The 23368-nt window shown below is 46.3% G+C and overlaps 1 protein-coding gene across 5 annotated transcripts in view; it reads right to left on the bottom strand.

The window, feature by feature from the left end:
• The window catches only part of GSE1 (Gse1 coiled-coil protein), a 389184-nt gene that overhangs the window by 123974 nt on the left and 241842 nt on the right, over window positions 1-23368 (bottom strand). The window contains exon 1 of one of the 5 annotated variants that reach the window (XM_035120006.3): window positions 6761-6913. The exons of the other annotated variants lie outside the window; for them this stretch is intronic. Within the exon in view, the coding sequence (XP_034975897.2) occupies window positions 6761-6797 (37 nt within the window). The 5' untranslated portion in view covers window positions 6798-6913. Of the gene's footprint in view, window positions 1-6760; window positions 6914-23368 lie in introns of those variants that run through there. 5 annotated transcript variants of the gene reach the window in all.

Here is a 23368-nt window from a genome sequence, read left to right on the forward strand (position 1 = left end):
TTCCTTAATTGCTTCGGATCTCACAGCCTGACACTTCAATGCACCTTCCCTCCCATTCCACCCCACCCCACCCCGCTCTCTGGTGCTTCCAGAGAAGAAAATAGACCACCTGATGGATGCCCAGAGAAGACAATGGGGGTGGAGGAACTGAATTAGGAGAGGGAGGGGGAATACATTAGAGCCTTTGGGAAACTCACTGGAACTGTGTCCGTCTATGGCTTCCTATCACATCCTGGAATCTCTTTGCATCTGCCTAAAATAACCATCCCTAGATTAAATGCTGGTTGGTTTTTACAGGGAGCAGGAATTAGTGCTTCAGCAATTACAATAAAACAGAGAAGTTTCACACGACAGGAGGCACCATAAGTAATTCTTGCTTGATTGGAGCATGTAAACAAAAATGGGGGGGGGGGAGATGTAGTAGGGAGAGAAAGGAAAAAAGAATTCTCCTCGCCTCTGCCCAAGGACCCCTCAAGAGCCTCTGCTGCCTGATTTTACAGGACAAAAGCATGGAGAATTCACGTAGTCTTTATTGATTTCTATTTTAGGCACTGAGAGAAGCAGCCCAAGCAAAAAATGCAAACCAGGTCCTGTCATCTCCGAGAAGCGGAAAGACCTCGTCAAGACAAGACTTGCCGGGAGCAGGGTTGTGGATCGCACCGGTGGTGCGAAAAATTGCCACAAAGCACATAGCAGCATTCTGCCTGAAATACCAAGGTTGGGAAGAGGTGGCGCATCTTGATATCCACAATTGGCCTGACAACATCATCACCATCATCATCATCAACAACAACTGGCATCATCACACTTGCATCTGCTGGCTTGGCTCAGCCCAGCACACCTGTAGAACTGCTTTCATGATCCAGAACAGTGTTCTCCAACCTGATGCCCTCCAGACAGGGGCGTAGGAAGATTGGGGCGGTGGGGGCGGGGCGCCCCGGGCGGCACAATCCCAGGGGCGCCATCGCGACTGGCTGCCCCGCCCCCAGAACACGCGTCCCGCCCCCCAGAACGCGTGCCACGTCCCTGGGGGCAGCGCGTCTGCTCTCCAGCCCTGGCGGCAGAGCATGAAGCTCCGCTACTGCCTCCAGATGCTTTTGGGAGCACTGGCTGAGTCTTGTACTACAAAACATCTGAAAGGCACCAAGTTGAGGAAGTCTCTTCCAGCTACAAAATAAGGCTTAAACACAAAGCAAAGGCAACTTGACCTGACACAACTTCCCAAACAGATGCAAATAAGCCTCCCTTTCTGCCCATCCCATACACAGGTGCGATCAGGGTGTTCAAAACATACAGAAACATAGAAAAGGGGTTACCTGGCTTTCTCCTACTACACTCATTTATTTATTTATTTATTTATTTATTTTTGTAGAGTTGTCCATCACAGACTGCTGAGAGATTATTATTATAGGGCCATCACCCAATAAACTAAATCTTAATTATTCAACTAAATCTGACCAGAGGTGGGTGGGGAGAAAGCACACATACAGTATAGCTGGCATTCTCTCTCGCATGAGAGAGGGCAGGGAACGCTTCTTCTTATGGTTACACCAGCCTAACCACAGTTACTGGAAGTATCTATACTGGAAACAAATGGGGCCCTGCAGTGAAATGTTAACAGTGTGGAGGTGCCTTAGTTCAGGGTTCCATCTGTTCTCCCCCTCCCCCCAATTCTATCTTCCCAGCTTTCATTCCTCCCAACAATCCATCAATATCCCATGCCCACAGAGCATGGTCTGTCCCCCACAGCTACTCCCCGCCTTTTGTTTGGGCAGTGTTGACACACTTGTGTCAAATCCCAGTAACATGAAGTTCTCAATGGGCAGCTCTCTCCCTTCAGTTCCTTGTGACACTGAAAAATGGCATGTTAGGTCACATCCACACCATACATTTAAAGCATGTGGTGTACACCAAAGAATTCTGGGAACTAGTTAAGTGTGCTGCGAATGGTGGTCGTGTGGGGGGTAAACTACAGTTCCCATGATTATATTGGGGAGAGGGAATCAGGTGCTTTATATGTATGGTGCGAATATTAAGCTCTGTGTGAAACAGGAAGAAAATGAGGTTGTTTTTTCCTACCCTTTATTTGTTTCTATGGGCCTCTGTCCTCCATTCTATTACGCTCCCCTCCAAGTCTCTCAAATGTTCAATGTCACTGAGTTATTATGGGGCTTTTAGGGGGGGTTCCTTTTCCTACAGACAGACAGAGAGATATAGAGATGATAGAGATAGAGATAGAGATAGAGATAGAGATGATAGAGATAGAGATAGAGATAGAGAGATGATAGAGATACTGTATTCAGGGTTACCCTGTACCTACCGGCACTTCTTCCTCATGCACTGATGTGTGCTTTTGGCTACAGAAGCATGAACACAGGATGATTTGAATCTGTATTAGCATGTATATCTTTTTTTAAAGTATCATTTGCCCTATTATTTGGGTGGCATCTTTTAAAATTAATTTTTGGATTTTACAATCAATTCAGCAAACCAATTAATCAACTGAATGTTGTAGCCATGGGCGGGAGCTGCTGGTCACAAGCTGACAACAGGGATGTAAAAAGCCATTTGCCAATAGCAAGCAACAATAGCTTCCAAGTGGCCAGAGAGAAAGTTGACCAAAGCTGAGTCTCCCTGCAACTCTGCTTTTAGGCCATCACTGTGGCACAAATAAGAGATAGGTATGCATGGGGCAGGTGAGCTGGTTAACTTTGCAGCTTATTTGCAAGGCTGGCCTACTGCAGAAAAGTAGCATGGTCGTAATACCACCTCTTGTATTCCCCAGCACAACACATTTCCTGGCAGGGAGCCAAGCATCAAGCAAAGAATTTAAGTTTGGGGAGTAGCAGGCTGGGTGGAAGTAGGGATGCTGCTCATAAACACAAATCTATGGGATTGTTGTGTAGGAAACTGGGGGTGCATTCACACCATACAGGCAACTCCTGGTTTAGGCGTGTCCAAATTATGTGCAATCGTGCACATGTGCATGGCGCCGAACATGGAAGTAGCCCCCAAATGGCCTTAAAGACATCATGAAAAGGGACAGAGGGGCAGAATGAAATGGGGGTGGAATGGGGCAGGCTTATGTGCGCTCTGCCAGCATGCACGGAGGTCCAGAACGGAACCCCCACACAAAACGAGGGGTGCCTGTACATTTAAAGAACTGTGGCACCACAGTCATTGATTGCCCCAAGGAATTCTGGGAGCCATCATTTGTGAAGGGTGCTGAGAATTGTTATGAGACCCCTGTTCCTCTCAGATCTACAATTCCCAGAGTTCCCTAGGAAGTGGGATTGACCATTAAAGAATTCTGAGAACTGTAGCTTTGTGAGGGAAAGAGGTGTCTCCTAACAACTCTTGGCACCCTTAACCAAACTACAGCTCCCAGAATTCCTTGGGGGAAGCCATGGCTGTTTATAGTGGCATCATAGTGTTTTAAATGTGTGGTGTGAATGTGGCCTGGGTGTTCATTATAAGTATAGTTCTGCTCGCAGGTACTTCTATTGGATTAGTTTCCTCTTATATGCTGGACTGTGTATCTTAATGATTACTGAGTCTGTGTGTATGTAATAATGTGTGGCCTACTTTTTAGCTGCAGTTTTATAGATTATAATTACTTATAATTGTTATATTGTTTTGTTAATGATATTACAGGACTTGGCGGGGTCAATTTTTGTTGGCCCACAGGTTGTCATTGTGATGTTGTGTGCTGTGATGGTGATGTACCATTATGTTTATTGTTGCTATTGTTACTTATTGTTTATTAATCACTTTGGGATTCACTTGAAGAGAAAGTGGCACAGAAATCAAATCAAAGGAAGAATAAAATAGCAATACAAACTTCAGGAATATATTCACATGCCTTTCCCACTTCAACACCTGCCTAACCTCACAATACTCAGTACTACAACACTCAGAGACCCACAAAGTTCGGCATACTTGATTATCAGGGCAATTTCCTCTTAATAATATTTTTTTAACAGCATTCCCTGTTTTCCGCAGAGGAAGCTGTACCTGCATTTTAACTTTGAATTTATTTGAGCAACCTCCCAGTCTAATCTTACATCTCATACTCCAATTGCAAAAATCAAAATAGTAAGTCACGTTCTCCTAGCTTTGGCGTATTTTGGGTTTTGAGTTATCCCCCCCCCCTTCCTAATGCAGACTGTAGACAGGGGTAGGAAATTGATGGCGGAAGCCATTTCAGTCAAGAGGATCCAGGCACACTGATGATGGGCTGTTGGTCAGGAACAGCGGGACAGTTTTATTTATGTTTTCTTCATAAAAATTTTACACCACGTGATTGTAAAAAACCTCAGTACAGTTTACTAAGATAAACCACATTATTGCTCTGTTTGGAATGAATGGAGCAAAACTCCAGATTCACACAACTCCTTGCTTGCAACTGGGATAATAGATATCAATATATGAAAGAAAGGAAGAGAGTACTAAAGAACCTGAAAAATAGCACAGCTCTGGGTTCAATCTGCCCATAAGGTAAAATGTAATGTATGAAGACAAGTAATTGTTGAGCCTTCCCAGTTGTGGAACCTTACCTGGGGAAATCCCTCACAGGGGAGTCCCACCAGAGCTCAGCCCTGCAAACATTTAAGAGGCAAGTAAAATGGATTCATTTTATAGATGTGTTTGGAGTATGCACATTGGGAACTGAGCAAAACTCATTGGTTGGAAGATTATGAAAGTACACAGGACTTGTTGGTGAAGTGCCTAATATGGGCTTGCCAAACTCATCATGTGTTGATCCCTTCAAACAAACAAACAAACAAACAAACTTTTGTTTCTGATCCATGATGACAGAATAAAGTCAACATATGCTAGGGATTGGGTGGTTAATTTGTCAAATTCAATCCCTAGCTCAGATTATTACCATTCACTGGCTTTCAGGGAAGTTAGGTCAATATGGAAGGTGACACAGACCAGTTAACCTGTGTGTCCAGTTTACCTGCACTTTACCCTGAAACCAGCATAGCTAACTAGATTTCCTTTCCCAAAGGTGGTGAACTTTCTGAGCTGAAGCCACTCAGAATGTGCAAGGAATTTTGCAGTAACACGATTTTCAGCTGAGCTAGAACGAATGACTTGAAAATGCAAAAACAAATGAGATTAACCAACTCATCTGGCAAACCCTGGAATGAACACGTTTGCACGGACCCAGTACCTTAGCTTTCAGAACTAAGTCCTGCCTCTCTTACCACAGTCCAGGAAACTTTGCATCAGTTTAAAGACACACTTTGCAAATAAAAGTTATTCCTGTAACTAACTGCCACACGGAAAACCCGTTTCCTGAAGTCAAGCCTTCACAATCAGCCTGGGTTTAGAAAACCACTGCTGGTGCAGAGTTGATAGACGAACCTCGGGAATTAGGGAGGGAAGCGGATCTTTCTTCTCACTTCCCCCACCCCAGTAAAACCACAGGCAAGTAAGAAAAAGTGTCACCATGCAGCCAAAGGCAGAAGTAACACTGGTGCACCTTAACTTTGCCCAGGTGACCCATTTCAGTAGCTAAGCGACAAGGAAGAGGGGGGAAATACTCCACACACATCCCATGTTCTGTTCTGTTCCCGTAAAAGCAGCTGCCTTAAAAGGAACAATTATATTTGCATGTTGAGAGACACAAGCTGTAGACCATGGATGGGGTGGGGTGACAATCTGACACTTACTACACTAAGCACAGCCACATACATAACATACACCTACACCTCTTGCTGGCCCAGAAGAGGAAGGTCTCCACAATGACACCTGCCTTCCACCGACAAGCCTCCCCCTCCTCAAACTGTTGGGATTCAGAGGATGGGAAGCCATGTGGGGTACGTGGAGAAGAGAGGGAAATAAAATCAAACAGAGTAAGCTGTTGGGGGCGGGGGAAGGAGAGGCAGAGAGAGACTCAGAGTCGCCACTTTGGGTCTGTCTGCTACATGATCAGAGCTCACCCATCCGTGAAACAATATTAGGCACCAACTCGAAAGTAACTTCACACCACGCTTCTTAATTCACCTTAGATTACTTAAGTGCTTTTGCTGCTCGCTGCTGAATAAAACAAGACTCACCACTTAGGAAGCCAAGCAGGGTGGACAAAAGGAGTGAGATATGCTATATACCCCAAGGGCCCACGGAGAAGCCCACAGGCGCTCATGTTGCACATGGTTTTCAAGAGGAGGGGGGTGATGGAGGGATGTGAAGGGAGGAGGGATAATTGCTGGAGCCCAGGGTCCTTGCACTTGCAGCAGGTTCACCTCCCACTGTAATCTCATCAACCTCTAGGGCCCAGGTTGGTGCTATCCCTGCCCAATCCCATTGAACTTCAAGCAAAGCACTGATGAGGAAGAAGATGAGGAAGAACCACACCAATGTACAAAGTGATTTACAAATCCTCATCTCTCCGCAATTCCATCAACTGTCTCCCACCTCTGATTTAGCCTACAAAAGTTCCATTAATTGGAGTGGGGTTCTGTCATCTGCACCTCTGCACTGGACAGTGCAGAGGCAGGCTGCCAATTCGTGTCCCTTTCTAAAATGTTTGACCCAAGAGCAACTACCACAAAATGCTGAATGCCTTTCTTTTAACAAGCAGAGTGGACAGGTTCAAATTGGCACATCTAAGGAGCTCCTTTTGAGTTGACCACTGTGGCCCGCTACAAAAGATTCATTTTCTTATTTCTTCCATGGATATAACACTGCTGTTAAATTAGAAGATTAAAAGGAAGCAGAAGAGAAAAGGTATCATCAAGAGTCGCCTTACCTGGTAAGTAATAGAGTGGTGGTTTCAGTCCAAACATGGTTTATTTTACAGATCCAAGGCATCCAGAGGGGAAAAAAGAAAATAAGACCCAAAATGGCAAAAAAGAGGGAAAACACTGGAGAACAAAAATGACAATAAAACCACACAGTGGTTTTATTTTATTTTGTAAAAATAATAATAAAACAAATTGAATCTGAATGAGGGGAAAAGGGGGAAATGAAATATATATAGATAGAGAGTATCCTGTCAATTTTGCATCAAGGACCAACAGCTCCACCTCACTTCTTCAAACAGGTACTCTGCTCTTGACACGGACACGTCTTCTTCTGATCTCCCCCGCTTCCCCCCTTTCCTTTCCTTTCCCCACCCCACCCCCTTCTTGCCTTTTTAGTCCAGAGAGATGCAGAGAGAGAGAGAGAGAGAGAGAGAGAGAGAGAGAGAGAGAGAGAGAGAGAGAGAGAGAGAGAGAGGGAGAGAGAGACCAGCCCACACGCAACACAGACAGAGAAAAGAGAAACTAAACAGCAAGCAAGAGAAGGCAGGGAAAAGAAGGTGGTGGCTTTTTTCTTTTTTCAAAATAGAGAATCTCCTTTAGGGATTTCTCATTGGGAGGGGGGAAGCACTGGAAAGGGGGGAGAGAGGGAGGGAGAGGGAGAGAGAGAGAGAGAGAGAAGAAAAGGGGGGAAGGAAAAGAATCAGCCCCCAGACATGTTAGCCGCTCTTTTCTCCAGTCAGCCGAATGTCAAGGGTGGTGCGGGTGGTGCGTGCGGGGTGGGGAGGGAGAAGAGGGTGGAGAGTCAATGGGTTGTTTTCAATGGGGCATCATGTTCAGCATCAAATGAAAAGAAGGGGGGAGTGTTGTCAGAAGGAAAAGGCAGCAAGAAGTGAGGAGGGGAGGGAGGGGGGCTGGCTCTCCCTCTCTCTCCGGTTGTCAAGCACGAATGGGGCTTTGTTTTGTCATTCCCCTTAGCTACTGGTTTACAAAAGGGAGAAGGGGGTGGAGAAAGGGTGGCGGCTGAGGGCGAGTGGCGGAGAGTGAAGGGAGGACGACAATGCTCAGAAGTGCAGCAGCTGAAAGGGTTCTTCTTGGGATGCTGAAGAAGATAGGAAGGTCCTAAGGAAGCCACCGAAAGCTGGGAGAGGGAGTGGGAGGGGGGAACCCCAGGTCTCAAAAGGTAGCAGGTGCTGCCGCTGCTGCTCCAGAATTCGCTTTTGGGCGCCTGCCTTATCTTCCTCTCTCTGCTGCGTCCCACCAGCGACTCCGAAAGGAGAAACTGCAGGAGGAGGAGGAGGAGGAGGAGGAGGAGGAGGAGGAGGAGGAGGAGGAGGAGGAGGAGGAGGAGGAGGAGGAGGAGGAGGAGGAGGAGGAGGAGGAGGAGGAGGAGGAGGAGGAGGAGGAGGAGGAGGAGGAGGAGGAGGAGGAGGAGGAGAAGAAGGAGAAGAAGGAGAAGAAGGAGAAGAAGAAGAAGAAGAAGAAGAAGAAGAAGAAGAAGAAGAAGAAGAAGAAGAAGAAGAAGAAGAAGAAGAAGAAGAAGAAGAAGAAGAAAAGCACGGTTTTTTGGTTTGGGGTTTTTTTTTCTGCAAACGCCCCCCCCCCCAAGCTACTCACTAAAGGAGGCAAAGGCAGAGAGAGGAGAAAGCAGTGGCGGCGGCAGCAGAGTGCCCCCCTCGATCAATTTTCATGCAAGAATCATTATCGGTAAATTGGAAATCTGGCGAGCTGACAGCAAATTTGTCTCTCCTAATGAAAGAGAGAGGGTAGGAAATCATCAAGCATCTGTTCTTTGCAGGCTGAAGTCTCCAGCGTTTTAATGCCGTGGTGGTGGTTCCGCTGGTCTCTTTTAAAGCGTTTTGTCTTCTTGATTTTCACTCAAGCTCTGGTGGGCTGTTTTTTTCTCCAAAAAAAGGAGGAAAAATTGCCTCGTTTTTTTAAAAAGAAGAAGAAAGGGGACAGAAAAGGCAAAAGGTTGACCAAAGGATGGATTTATAATAAGAGTTTCCGCATCTGATTTTCCAGCACATGAAAAGCTAAACTCTAATGAAACAAACCCATAGGAGTGTGTGTGTGTGTAACAACACAGTTGGGTTGGGGGCTGGGAAGAACCTCCAAAACAAGTAGTGAAATAACTTTTCCTACCCCCTCCTCCCCTTCCGCCTATGTCTTCACCAGGTTGCCCCTTCTCTTGGCTCCAGTTTTCCATGTACAGCAGCTGTTGGTCCAGGGGGGCAAACAGTAACACTCCCCCCTACACATGCATATGCACACACACACACACACACACACACACACACACACACACACACACAATACACAAGCTGCTTGAATCCCCCCTTTAAAGGGGGGAGTAAGACCCAAGAGGAGAACTTTGTCCTTTGCTGTGAGGAAGCTTCCCTTTTTCACCCTCCTGCTTTGAACACAAAAGACTGAGAAGAATAGCAGGACTAGAGTTAACTATCTTGAGAGGGAGGGAGGGGAGAGGCAGGTCTCCCCAGTGTCCTAACCTGCCCTAAAAGCTCTTTCCAGCTAGCAGCCTTTGGCAAAACTGACACAGTTCCTAACCTGCTGCTTCTGGGATGAAACACTGATTGTACTCTGTCACAATTTGGAAGGCTGGTTGGCTCCCATCACCCCAGGGGTGTAACCAAGGGAGGCAGGGGGGCAGCTGGCCCCTAAATCAGCACAAATTAATACAAATCTGAGGTTTTGCTCCCCTCAAACGAAAGCCTGCCCCCCAAAAAAAATTCCGGTTACACCCATGTCCCACCCCACCCTAATTGTGTGGTCCATGCAATACAAACCTGAACAGAGAGAGTAGGCAAAGTCTGACACATCACTGTCTTTGTTTCCATCATAGAAATATGGAATGCACACCACAGAGAGAATTAACCTAAACTTACAGATAACTATGTTCTCCTTTCTAAATTCTCCTTGCAACCCCAAGCATTTGCACATTAAAGCTTCTTAGAACATGAAAACTGTGGGTCAGGAGGGCTCTCAGGAATAAGAGAGAGGGTACACTCTTGAATTTCAAGCCAAGGAATCTGAAATTTAACCATCGTGCTTGTTTCAAAGGAAACCAATACTGCTAAGCAGAATTAAAAAAAAAAACAGAAACTTGTATATGATTTAATCTGCTAATCTCCCATTTGTCCACCTGGTAACACCTGCAGATCAGCCCCAGCACTTAGATGCAAGTTCCTGACCAGATTACCTTAAAATACCCACAGCGGTTATTAAGCAGGTAAAAATGGCTGCAGTTTGTTTAACCAAATTAGGTAGGATGTATTCTCTCACAGGACTCATCACCAGGCAGAAGGTGATAAGAATTGGTTTACTGGGGAGTGAACCTAGGTACTTGCATTTGGGATTTCTGAGCCTCTCCATCATCCTGCTCTCCCTCCACCAGCTGTGGCCTGCTCTTGACACCCAAATTCAAGATGGCAAATGTGTGGTATCTCTGCATCGCAAAGGGAAGCCACATCCTGTGCTGGTCATGAGGCGCCCTTCAAACAGCTTTAGGCGGCAGCCCCGGGGAAGACTGCCGGCTTGGTGGGGGGAAGGGTGCATGCAAGTGTCACCCGCCTCTCCCTTGCGTGGGCCACCAAGTCCCAAGCAAAAACAACAACCCCAAGCTTCTGCACACAGAACCAACCTCCTGAGAGAATGGTCTGCAATTAAAAACAAGCAAGTAACTCCTCCACCCACGAAGCCACAGTCTGCCCATATATCACTGTCAGATCTCGACATCATTTCACCAAACAGCAAAGGGGAGGGGAAGAGGCTGTAAAAACTATACCGAAAGCAAGACTCCCCAAGAGGGGAGAATTATTGTAATCGTGCAGTACTATTCTGAAGCTGGAAACAAATACTGAAGGCAGGTAGAAGAGATGGATTGCCACTCCTGGAGCGGACCACCCTCTTGCTGTTTTTGCCTCTGGTAAAGCAGGTTTCTGTAGAGTTGCAAAAAAAAAAAAACCCCACAAAACCCTGCAAAAGCTATTTGACTACAGGAGATTTTTTTTGGCGGGGGGGGCAAAGAGGGCGGGGTGCAAACACATACACACATCTCCCACAACACACACACATCTCCCACCCAGAAACAAAACTTCAATTGACTCTCTTTAAAACCCCTGTATGTGTCCTGTCCAAGTCAGAACAGACCAAAAGACTGTGAAGTCCATCCTGCCTCAAGATCTCCAGCATTTAACTCATATAAACCATTCTTTTCCAGGGTTTCAAGGCAGGAGTATTTCTCAGCCCTGCCTGGGAATGAACCTAGAACCTTCTGCCTGTAAAGCAACTGTTCTACTACTGAGCTATGATCCCTCCACCAGGGTGGGGGGAGCAGTCAATTTGATCCAATGAAAAAAAAACCTATGACACTAGTCAGGCTTTGGATTCAAACAAATCAGGTTATTTAAGGAGGTAGTGGCATAAATAGATGAAAGGCCAAACTACTGTAGATGTGATATCAATAGATCATGACTTGATCTCCCAGGATTTTCCCCAAATGTAAAACAACTTGGGTGGAAGAAATGAATCAGAATGCTAAGCAGGAGTTAGCCTGTTGCAAATTGCACACAACCTGTGCCAGCTGCTATTAGCTCATGGAAGAAGACATATATGTAACATATGCATATCTTTGGGGTCACATCCACACCTTGCATCTAAAGTGCATTTAACACACATTTAACACAAACAGCTTCCTCCAAAGAATTCTGGGAACTATAATTTATCTAGCTAAAATTTCCAGCACCCTTAATAAACTACTGTTCCCAGGATTCTTTGGAGGAAGCCATGCATTTAAAAAGCTCTTTAATGGCATGATATTAATGCAACCTATGTCTCCCCACATTAAAAAGCAATTTTTTTTTTAACAAACTAGCATAGAAGGGCAATCGGTTGAATTTTAAAGAAGAAATGCCCGGGTGGAATCTTCCTCTTATAAGTGATATACCTTAATTTCTTCCACCAGATTTTACAGTGAAAAGGGAATCTATCACATCCCTGCTGAGATACGAAAACAGATGCTCTTAAAAATTGGTATTTTAAGGTGCCCTGGAGACCAAGTTATTTTACTTAAAACAAAAACAAAAAACAGTCACAGGCTTATTCCCCAGCAGTATTTTAATGGGGTGCAGTTTAGGCCACTAAACCAATGCAGGTTTACTTCCAAGAATGTTGTTTTCTCTTCTATCTGGGTTGCATGAGATTTGATCCTTGCATGCTGCTAAATGGAGCATCCTTGTTCTTCAGCTATACAAATCAGACAGAATACATGAGGCCCAACAGAATTAAGAAGGGCAGGAGTTTATTTGCATCACATGTTTTTGTGCTCCCCAAATCTAAATACTCCTTTCAGTGCCTGCACAGAGGCATGTTTTACAGAATCTCTGCAGGCAAGGAATGTGTTCTGCCCTTGGAATGAATGAGGAAAGGCTCCTTTCAGCACCGGAACTCCACCCGTGTCTCAGAGCTCATTGTACCTATAAAATGCCTGTGTGATCAGAGCAACATCTTCCAACCTGGACTTCCCACTGATGATGAACACATACAGCATTTGGGGAAGCAACATAGCTTGGTAGTGGAGCAGCTGAATTGTATGTAGAATGTCCCAGGTTCAATCCCTGGCATTTCCAGGTAGGATTAGGGGAGACCTGTCTGAAACTCTGCAGAGCAGCTGCCAGGCAGTATATACAATACTAAACTAGATGAACTCAGTATAAGGCAGCTTCCTACGTTCAACTCTGAAGAAAAGGAAAGGCTCCATTCATTTCAATCGGGGCTTGTATTGGAGCCCTGTGCTGCTATATTTCTAAGGGCAATCCAGCCACCAGGGTGATAACCGGGAATGCAGGTGTTTGGATGTTCACAGCTTCACTTTGTACTTCAGCTTCCCATCTTCCCATCAACACCCACACTGACAGCACCACCTATGGTCGCTTAAGCCAATCACTCATCTATCCCCATCACTCCTGCCCCTCACAATCCTGTGTGCCGTCAACTGTCATTCTTTTATAGGTTTTTAATTTGCTAGGATTACCCTAACAACGGTGGTAATTAATACTAACCCCTCCTCTACCGTATATGCTAATGGCATGAGCCATAAAAATTAATTTGCAAACATGTCATTACACAATAGCTGAACAGCCAATAAACCTGCAATTATAGGCCAATCATTGAGCAGGAACAGAGGGAGGGGTGGCTTGCCAATTTGATTTTTTTTTAATTACATAAAGCTCTAGAGGAGAATTGTTTCTCTCAAGAGAAGCTGGGCTTAGTTTCAAAAAAATCAGGCTCTGCCTTTGGTTTCCCTAAAGCTTAACCCAAATGCAGGTGAGAGGGAGGGTGACATTCTGGAAGCCCAGAATGGTTCCCTAGCACAGAAACCATGTTAGCAGATGATGTTATGCAACACTGATAGCTTAGTACATGAAGGAAAGAAGGGAGTTCCTTGCATTTGCCCCTATCCCCAGGACCCATCAGACCTAGAGGATGTGATGTAACACTGAAGCAGAAAGCAGCACATGAGTATATGCAGAGTGATTTCCCCAAAGTCTGCAAGTAACCACAGTCTGCCAAGCCAGCATAGAGAGAGGGCTTTTAAGCTAGAAACTTTGGAGCTACAGTCATTCAATACAGAATCAATATTTAGTAAAGCGCTTTACAGCTGCTACCGAGTGTGCCCTCACAATAACTCTGCAAGCTTGACCACTTTACAGAGAGCAAACTGAGGCCGCTTTGCTGAAGGTTACACAGTGAACTGGCAAGGTAAAGGTAAAAGGTAAAAGACTGGACGGTTAAGCCCAGTCAAAGGTGACTATGGGGTGTGGCACTCATCTCACTTTTCAGGCCGAGGGAACTGGGATTTGTCCACAGATAGCTTTCCGGGTTCATGTGGGCAGTATGACTAAACTGCTACTGGCGCATGCAGGACCATGACGAGTGCCAGAGCACACAGTAATGCAGTTTACCTTCCCGTCACAGCGGTACCTATTTATCTACTTGCACTGGTGTGCTTTCAAACTGTTAGATTGGCAGAAGCTGGGACAGAGCAACAGGAGCTCACCCCATTGTGCTGATTCGAACTGCTGACCTTGATCAGCAAGCCCACGAGGTTCAGTGGTTTAGACCACAGTGTGCACCCGCATCCCACAGCTGACAAGACACCTCCCAAGAGTCAGGTCCAACAATGCTCCTCTCACTGGAAGATCAGATTGAGTCCTGTTTCTGGTGGTTATTCAAATCACCACTATCTCAGAATGCCAGTGCAGGAGGATCCTAAGGGCCTAGGCAGGAATCAAACACCACCTGTTTCCAACCTGCCAAGCTGCCTCTCAGCAGCCCCGGGCCAACCATTTCTTGCTCTGTGACTCAGTTTGCCCCTTTCAGCAGGTATGACCCAATTCCCAGAGATGCAAGATGGCCCTACTAGGTCCACATTGGCACATCTGCCCAAGGAAAGATGCCAGTTCCAGGAAAGCAGAGCAATAAGCAGTGGCTGCTGCTGGGCTTGTTTTTCAGGGATGGCTTGCCTTGCCCACGCCCTGTGCCTGGGTGCCAGCTCAGAGCTCTCTCTCCCCCGCCGTCCTTTGTACATTGCTCACGTCTACGGTGTGCCAGCCCTCCAGGGCTTGCTAATGGGAAGGGAAAATGGTGCTGGGCAGCAGGAGGGGTACTTAAGAGCTGCCTCACAGAAAATGAGCTATTGTTCACTCCTTGTGTATTGAATGCACAAGCTTATGGAGGGGGGGAGCGTCCTTTCTGGAGAGCCCTTTGCATTGCCTGAATGGCACAAGGGGAAAGAAAAGAGAGAGAGAGCGCTCCCTTGCCTTTGCCAAATGCCCTTTGGACTGACATAGAAATGAGGTGAGGCAGCTCAGCCACAAGTCAGGCTCAGATGAGCAGATATCTTGGACAGGCCAAAGGTTTGTAAATGAAACCAGTCAATATTATTCTTATTAAGCGTGAGCAAAGGTAGCAATTGCTATGACATAGTCTTTGTCATGAGATCATGTCGCAGGCTGGCCCCTTGGCAAGAGCAGTATCAGCCCATCACTCATGATTGCTTCTGCCAGGAGGAGCAGGGGATGTTCAGACCGTACCTCAGCCTTTGTATTGTATCTTTCTTCAGCAGGAGGGACCCACTCCCGAACCCTCGGAAGACAAAGAAACATAGGAAGCGGCCTTATAGCGAGTCAAGACTCATTGGTCCATCTAGGATTTTAGACAGGGGATTGAACCTGGGCTTGCAAAATCATGTACTATACCACTGAACTGCAGCTCTTCTGCTGTGGGAGGAGGAGGAGGAGTTGTCAGCCTTGGAGCCTGGGGGTCATGCTTCAGGTGGGGAGGCTATTAAACTTGCCACATCCTCCACAAACACCTAGATTTTCTACTCCCCAAGGGAATCAAAGAAGGCAACAAGTGCAACCTGATGGCAAGCCAGCACACATCTGTAAGCCATACCATTGCTCCTTCTGGATACAACGTGCTCACAGAGACACTTGATTAATTGAAAAACAAGAATTATGAAATGATCTTTTAAAAAACAATAGAGCTCAGCAGGTGCAAGGAATGCTATATGTGTTTGGAACTCTTTAGTTAAGCAAAAAAGATGGTAAGGAGAAAGTGGACAGAATGTTACCCAAGTTGTGGTTATTCAATGCAGCTTTGAACAGTAGATTCTGGAGTGACACCCCTTAGAAACTAGCGTGTTAAGCATTATATAAATCATTGAAATAAATACGGTACAAATCTACACAAGCACCCAGAATTTCACACTAAATAGTACTATGTGGTGGAATTCACTACCATAATATGTGGTGCTGGGCACTGGCTTTGGTGGCTTGAAAAGGCAAAATCACACAGGATGTCCTGCCAGTGGCTATGAGCCTCATCAGTGAAAAGTAGCCACCATGTCAGTCTATCTATGAACACTGGTTCACAATGTAAAATAATAAACAACAATGTGAAAGATCTATTTCCTTCATGCTTTGCCGATCATTGTGGCAAACAGGGTGCTGGAGGTCTGGGCCAGCAGGGCTCTTCTTATGTTCCTAAGTCCACAGTTTGAATTACAGTGGTACCTCGGGTTAAGAACTTAATTCGTTCTGGAGGTCGTTCTTAACCTGAAACTGTTCTTAACCTGAGGTACCACTTTAGCTAATGGGGCCTCCCGCTGCTGCCACACCACTGCCGGACGATTTCTGTTGTCATCCTGAAGCAAAGTTCTTAACCCGAGGTACTATTTCTGGGTTAGGTAGCGTCTGAGACAGGGGTGGGCCACAAGCGGCCCATGGGGGTCGTTAACAAGCCGCCGCCGAACCGAGCTGCCTGCTTGGCGAGTCCCCACGCGCTGCGCTAAACCGGCATAGGACGGAGCGGGAACTCGCTGCCATGGTGCCGGAAATCGTATCTGCGCATGCTCAGATGTCAAATATCGCGTCTGTGCAGACACAGAAGCCGGAAACCACGTCTGCGCAGATGCCGAAAATCACGGCCGTGAGCGCAATCCAGCCCACGGAGGAATCTCTACTGGAGTGAATCGGCCCAGGCGAGGTAAACATTGCCAACCCCTGGTCTGTAACCTGAAGCACCTGTAACTCGAGGTACCACTGTATAACCCCCTCCTCTACTACAGTAAAAACATTAACCACTTCTCCCCACCCATGTTAAGTGGGAACTTCAGAAATTGCTCTCGGGAAGAAAAAAGGGCTCACTGGTGCCCTCTAGTGTGTACGATGGTACCATATCAAAGGAACAGCAGCCCTGCCTGAGTAAGAGGGACAGTGTGGAAAATCTGTCTCTCTTATGAGTAAATGCGAACTCAAAAAGATGAGTAAGTATTTCTAGGCATCCATCAGGCAGGATCGCTCAGTTCAGCATCCTTCCAATCTAAATATAAAAACCTTTCCGTCATGCTCTATACAGCACCTGCCTGAATACTGAGTTTCTTTTGAGAGGTTGCCCTGCCCTCACGCCCAGAGGAGTTGCAAGACCTGCTACTCACAAGACAGGCAGTGAGGCATCCTTGGAGAATGATAGGAGCTGCCCCTCCCCCAATCTCATCTCTAGTACAGTACTATTAAAGGTGTGCCCAACTTACACCTGGGAATTGCAACGGTCACATGAAACAAGTAACTGGATAAAGTATAGAGACTTCCTAACGTCCACCACTGGCTGGTCTCAAATTCTTAAATGTCTCCCCAAATGTCCCCATTTTTCTCTTTGTGGATGTGCTCAAATATTAAAATCCCTGGCTTCCACACTGGGGAATCTGTAGCCTTCCACTTGTTGTTGGACTACAACTCACATCAGCCCTGAGTCATTGGGCACACTGCCTGGGGCTGGTGGGAGCAGGTTCCCTAGCCCCAAGTTCAAGGATCTTAGGTGGGAAGGCTGAGAAAGGCCTCTGTCCACAATCTCAGGAAGCCAACATGAGTGGGGGAAGGCAGTTAGAGGCAGGAGAACCTGAAACTCTCATGTTGGCAGCCCACCAAAACTAGCAACAGGCAGCCTCCTTGGATTCTGCTGCTTTTCTAAATGGCCATGTGGAAAGAGGGCCAAGGCCTGGAGGCAGGTACACTTTCCAAACACCTGCAGCGTAGGCGAGGGCTGGGCAAGCTCACCTAAGCCTTCCACAATAGCTCCACTGCCTTTGCCAAGGAGTGGGTGGCTAAGTGAGTGCCAGGCTAAGAACACTGCATCTGGGAAAGGGCTGCAGTTCAGTGGTACAGCACGTGCTTCACCCACAAAAAAATCCCAGGTTCAATCCCTGGTGTCTCCATGTAGAGCTGGGAAAGGCCTCTGCCTAAAATCCAGAACTACTGCCAGTTAATGCAGACAACACTGAACGAGATTGAGCAGTGGTCAGACCTGGTATAAGGCAGCTTGCTCTGTTCCCATGTTCCATCTCCTTTCTCCACTTTGACCCATATTTTCAGAAAGGAGGAGCATCACAAATCTTGCAACAGGTCAAGTCACATCCAACATGAAAGCATCCCATGCTTTTCCTCAAACCCCTTCCTGTCCGTCATTGCCTAATGCCACAATTAACCATCTCCCTATCTTCTACCTGCTTTGTCAACAATCTCCCAACACACCACCCAGAAACACGTAGCCACTGTGTTGTGTCTGCTTAAGAACTTTCTGAACAATAGCTCAATACACTTGGAGGAGTTAGCTGCCTGAAGTTAAGTCTTCCCATTCTATGCTGCAGTTCTATAGAAGGATAAAAGAAGCACTGAACACCAAAGCGAGTGCTCAAATCAGCTTCCAGAAAACTTGGTCCTTTTTCAAAAAAAAGTTGCTATCCTCTATGGTGGTGGAGACAAGCTTGGAAGCATGTTGGCAATGCCTGCTGCAATCTCAGATGCTGTAACAGTGGTTGGCTGGAGGTGTGGCTTCAGTGTTCTGACCCCTCCCATAAATAGCAAACCAGAATTCTGCAAAATAGGCAGCATTCTGCAAAGTAAGAGAAATTTTGCAACTATGCACATTTTGCACAACTGTACTCATCACACAGTTCGCATCAAACAAACAAGGAGTATATGCAAGCAGCCCTAGCTATACATTCCAGTCACATAGCTGAGCTGAGCATTACCACATCACCTGCTGGGGAAATCCAGAAAATGCTGAACACAGGAGGAAAGATGGAGTGGCAGAAGGAGGAAAGTGTTGGAAGGACACAAGACCTGCCTCTTTCATGTGAATTACATGTTCTGCTCACAGCAATCCACCTATGCCTGGCCTATCCAGCAATGCACAGGGGCACCCTGAGGTTAAGAAGAAGAAGAGTTTGGATTTGGTATCCCGCTTTATCACTACCTGAAGGAGTCTCAAAGCGGCTAACAATCTCCTTTCCCCTCCTCCTCCACAACAGACACCCTGTGAGGTAAGTGGGGCTGAGAGACTTCAAAGAAGTGTGACTAGCCCAAGGTCACCCAGCAGCTGCATGTGGAGGAGCGGAGACTCGAACCCGGTTCCCCAGATTACAAGTCTACCACTCTTAACCACTACACCACACTGGCTCTTGCCTGCCTTCCCTTAGATCCCTAATCATCCCAGACTCTCTGGTTTTGCTCGACTGGAGCAGGGCTGCAGCCTCATTTAACAAATTCAGACATACGTATCACTTCTGGAAAGCTATTAGTAGAAGCAAAAGGAACAAGCAATTTAGAGAAAAGTGAAAGGGACAGATAAACACACCAGCATGTAGCATATAGGTGCCTCTATTGAAAGGTGCAGCTTCCAGTACTGTGCTCATCTATACTGCCCTGCAAATATTTCACCAACATTTTTCAGTGGCACAGTTTTGCTAAACCTGCTCCTAGAGATAACTTCTACAGACCTGATACACAACAACTCCTTCAATAACATTCTGAAAAAGGTCGCATTGTCCTCCTCCAGGTCCTAACTCAGTGTTCTAAGGTCCCCTTGTTCTGGTTCCCGAGTGCCTGTGATTTGGAGAGAGGACAGAAATAGTCCTCTCTTGCCCTACCTTTGATTAAGTGAAATGAAGACATCCATCAGGATTTCTAAAACCGACTCAAGTCACAGCCAGGCCTCTAACGCCACTCGCAGACCTCTGCTCCAGAGTGGCTGGCTTCCTTCGTCGGGTGCCATCCCGCGGGAGGGGAATGAAGAGGGTTATTTATATCAATAGGGCACGTCTTGGCCCCCTGATCCGCTCGACCTGGCTCATGAATAAAACATGGATCTAATTACGAGATGATGAGGCCAAAGCCGCTCAGAGCAGGGAGGAGGCAGGTCAGGGAGAAAAATCCTCTTTTAAAAATCGCCCCACTTTTCTCTCTTATCAACTTGACCGAGGTTTTATATTGGGGTGCAGGGCATACCTCTGCAAGAGGCAGAGTGCAACGTCAGCTCCAGATCCCAAAGCAGGAAGATCATCCAAATGCTACCTCCCTCAACTTTGTAAAAACAACAACCTAGATTTCTTGGAGAATCCCAAATCTGAGAATGACATTAAACTAAAAAGCCAGTCCAAGTGGTCAAATGCATACAGGCTTGATGAGATCTGCACTGAGTTCAGCATCATGTGAAATCATTTTTGGGGTTCCTGCACTGTTTCCCCCCCCCCCCGCCCCAGCATGGCTTGCAAAACTGACCACAGCTCTTTATTTATTTAGACAACAACAACAACAACAACATAGTAGTAGTAGTAGTAGTAGTAATATCTAAGCAGTGCACAAAATAAGGTAAAATAATTATAGATAAAAAACAGTTTTTTAAAATCAGGAAAAATGGGCAGCTTTGTTGCAAAACAGCCACAAGTGGCCCAATAAATGTGAACAGTTTCGTTGTTAGCCAGGCATATGATGAAACAAGTGCATGGCCACTTCTTCCTGTGAAAGAGGTTTGATCAAGCCATTTCTACATCACCCACATTCAGGTCTCAGAATTGGCTTAACCAGCTCTGATGCTGCTGCTGCTGCTGCTGCTATGGGTTCCCGGTTGCTTTGTTTCCAGCAGAAAGATGAAACGCACATACATATAGAACCTACATAATACTGCCATTTTTTAAAAGAACCCCTCAAGTTCCTTTTTTAAGAGGAGTGAGGGGAGGAAAGGTCTTGATGCTTTGTGTCGATAATATGCACAAAGACAGATACGTTCACCAGCTGCTATGATGAGGAAGGAGGGGGAAATCAAAGCCATTATCTGCCCAATTCAAGAGCTGCCTCCTTGCTTAATAGCCCATTGAGGAGCAAGGTGTTTCAGCACGGAGGCTGCCTCCTTCCAAGCAAGGCTGCCACCCCCACCCCCACGAGGTACTTGTGCACGGGAGATAAACTTCTATGAGCACGGAGCAGACTGCCAATAAACTCAGCCTGCCTCTTACACAGCCCAGCAGCTGCAAGTAAATACAAGAGTATGGGGCAGGGGGGCGGGGGTGGGGTGGAATTAAGCAATTAAAAATGCATTGCTTTCTCCAGCAAGCAAGGAAAGTATTGTAGCCCCCCTCCAACACACACCTGTATGCTGCACGCCTTACCAACAAGCCTCCCCCCCCAACAATGATCTCTCTCTCTCTCTCTCTCTCCAACCCAAACTAGTCATACTGAGTTGCAATCTGAGTTGCAAAACCTTGGAGCTAAGAAAGGTGTCCCAGCACCTGCCTGCATAGGGATATTATGGAATTCTCATGCTTCCCCCCCCCCAAAAAAGGAGGGGTGAGCCAGCCAGTGGCCTACAGTCTGGATTTGATTCACAATACAACGTTTACCTGCTCCCCCCAGTGGCCCAGCCAAAATTAAGCAGCACCTTTGCTGTCTTACTGGTTTCTAATGGTGAGAAAGAAGTTCCACCTTTCAGTGTTGCACATTTCATTAGGTTTCGTATATGGATGTCTCATCCATGCCAAAGCACATGTGTTCCAAAACTGGGAACTCTCTGCTGTAAAATTGTAGATTCTTTTATCAGAGAGCTTAAGTGACTATCTCACAGGAGAGGATTGTGCAGGGAAGCATTCTTCTGCCCCAGAAGTGGTTGTTAATTTCTTTAGCTCCACTTTAATTATCACTAAACAAAACCCCACTATATTGATAGGGTGAATTTTGCTCTTGGGGAGTACCTGAAGGCAGCTTGGGTCCAGTAGGCCTAATTGCCCAGATCAGATTGGACTATTTCTGATATCTTGCTGGTGAGGCACGGACTTGGCTTGCAAGTGTTGGATCCCTGGAGTTATTTGCACCCTCCTTCCACCCACAATACCTCTTATTCAATGGACCTGCTCTGTAGATAGAAAGAACACAGGAAGCTGCCTTATACTGAGTCAAACTATTTGTCTATCAAGCTCATATTGTTTACTCTGGCTGGCAGTCTCTGTTACCCAAAGCTATCAGGGGTTGAACCTCCCACCTTGCGTGTGGCAAGACATGTGGTTGAGCACTGAGCTACAGGCCCTCCCCCTGTACTTATAATTTGGATTTGTATGGGCTGATGGGATGGATTTGGTGGCCTGCTCCTGTGTCTGAGCAGGCGGCTGGGAATAGATTCCCCACCTCCCACTCCAAAAAATCCTTCCAGCAACAAGGGAAGTATGACTTTTCTTTGATGCATAGAAGAAGCTCGCTGTGAATTCCTTGGATAAGGAAGAGGGGAGACAGTTAAACAGGACTGGCCAAAGCAGATAAGGGATGATGAATGGAAGTGGAAAGCCCTGGGTGGCCAAGACAGATAATCGGGTGATGCTGCTGCTGCCTGCCTGATTTTAAACTCAGGTGCTTGGAGTAAAAGTCTGAACCATTCTTGAAGCCTAGGAAGCCAGCAAAGGCAGGAGAAGCAGCGTGTAACTAGTCCCAAATCCTTCAAAGATTCAAAGGAATCATCAGGCTCCCAGGCTTCCTGATCAGAAGGATCCTGACTGAAACTCCACAGGGCTGTATGGAAAACTTTCCACTCATCACAAACCAGGGAGTGGAACAGGAGCAGGAAAGACTGGAAAGTTATTTCCAGTTCTTAGATGTCAGGACTCTGCAGGCATTTTGGGAGGGGAGGGGGAGAAGGAGAATGCAAACCAGCTCCCGCATTTTCCAGACCAAGGTTTTCTCAATCTCTGCAACTGCGTAAAAGAGAGAGAGAGGGGCTACATACACCATACATTTAAAGCACACTGAAAACACTCCCCTAAGAATTCTGGGAACTGTATTTGTTAAGGGTGAGGGATAAACTGCAGAGCCAGGTTTCAGTGTGTGTGTGTGTGTGTGTGTGTGTGTGTGTGCTTTAAAATTTATATATGGTATGTACGCAGATGCTGGAAAGAGCATTCCAAAACCATCCTTGCATGTAGTTAGCTGCATGGGACAGAACTAGGTGACCCACAAAAAGAAGCAGATGACTGACAGCTCTAATAGCCCTTGTCTAGCTGCAGCATCTACGACTGAAAGATGAGAAAACTGCCTGCCCCATTGCCTTTTGGACTGACAGTAGGCACCTCTGCCTTCCACTGCTTCTCCATCTATCATAGACCAGAATGGTTGCAGCAGAGGACAAGGATGGTGCTGGGGGAGGGGAGATGAAGGGGAAGACAGACTGAGCTAAATAGCACAACCATGCATGTCATTTACCTGATAGGTACGTCACCATCATCTAATTCTGCCTACAGAAATGCCAGTCACTGTGCTTTTCATTTTAGAAGAGGGTAGCTACACTAGTCTGTCACTACAAAAACAACAAGGAGCACTGTATTGTCTTGAAGGCTAACCAGTTTATGATGGTGCAAGTTTCTGTGGATTAGAGAGACTTTATCAAATGCATAGAGCATTGTCCTGTATTACAAGTACATATATACCCATGGCTGGGATAGGGTTTGTAAAACAGTAAGGTCAGAGGGGAACATCATGAAGAAACTACACATGGTGACAATTATGCTATTAATAGTGGCCACACACACACACACACACACAGTCATTGTTGATACCACAGACACCCTGGCATCATTTTAAGTCAATTAACATGTGCATTTTGACTTATTAAACTAAAATGGAAAAAAACCAACCTCTGTCCTGATTTAACCCACAAGAGCTTTTAATGCTTTCTACACTAAAATACACAGTCCAAAATGTGTGTAACAAGATACT

Source organism: Zootoca vivipara, chromosome 6, assembly GCF_965207765.1.
Source record: "Zootoca vivipara chromosome 6, rZooViv2.hap1.1, whole genome shotgun sequence".
NCBI classification, from domain to species: Eukaryota; Metazoa; Chordata; class Lepidosauria; order Squamata; family Lacertidae; genus Zootoca; species Zootoca vivipara.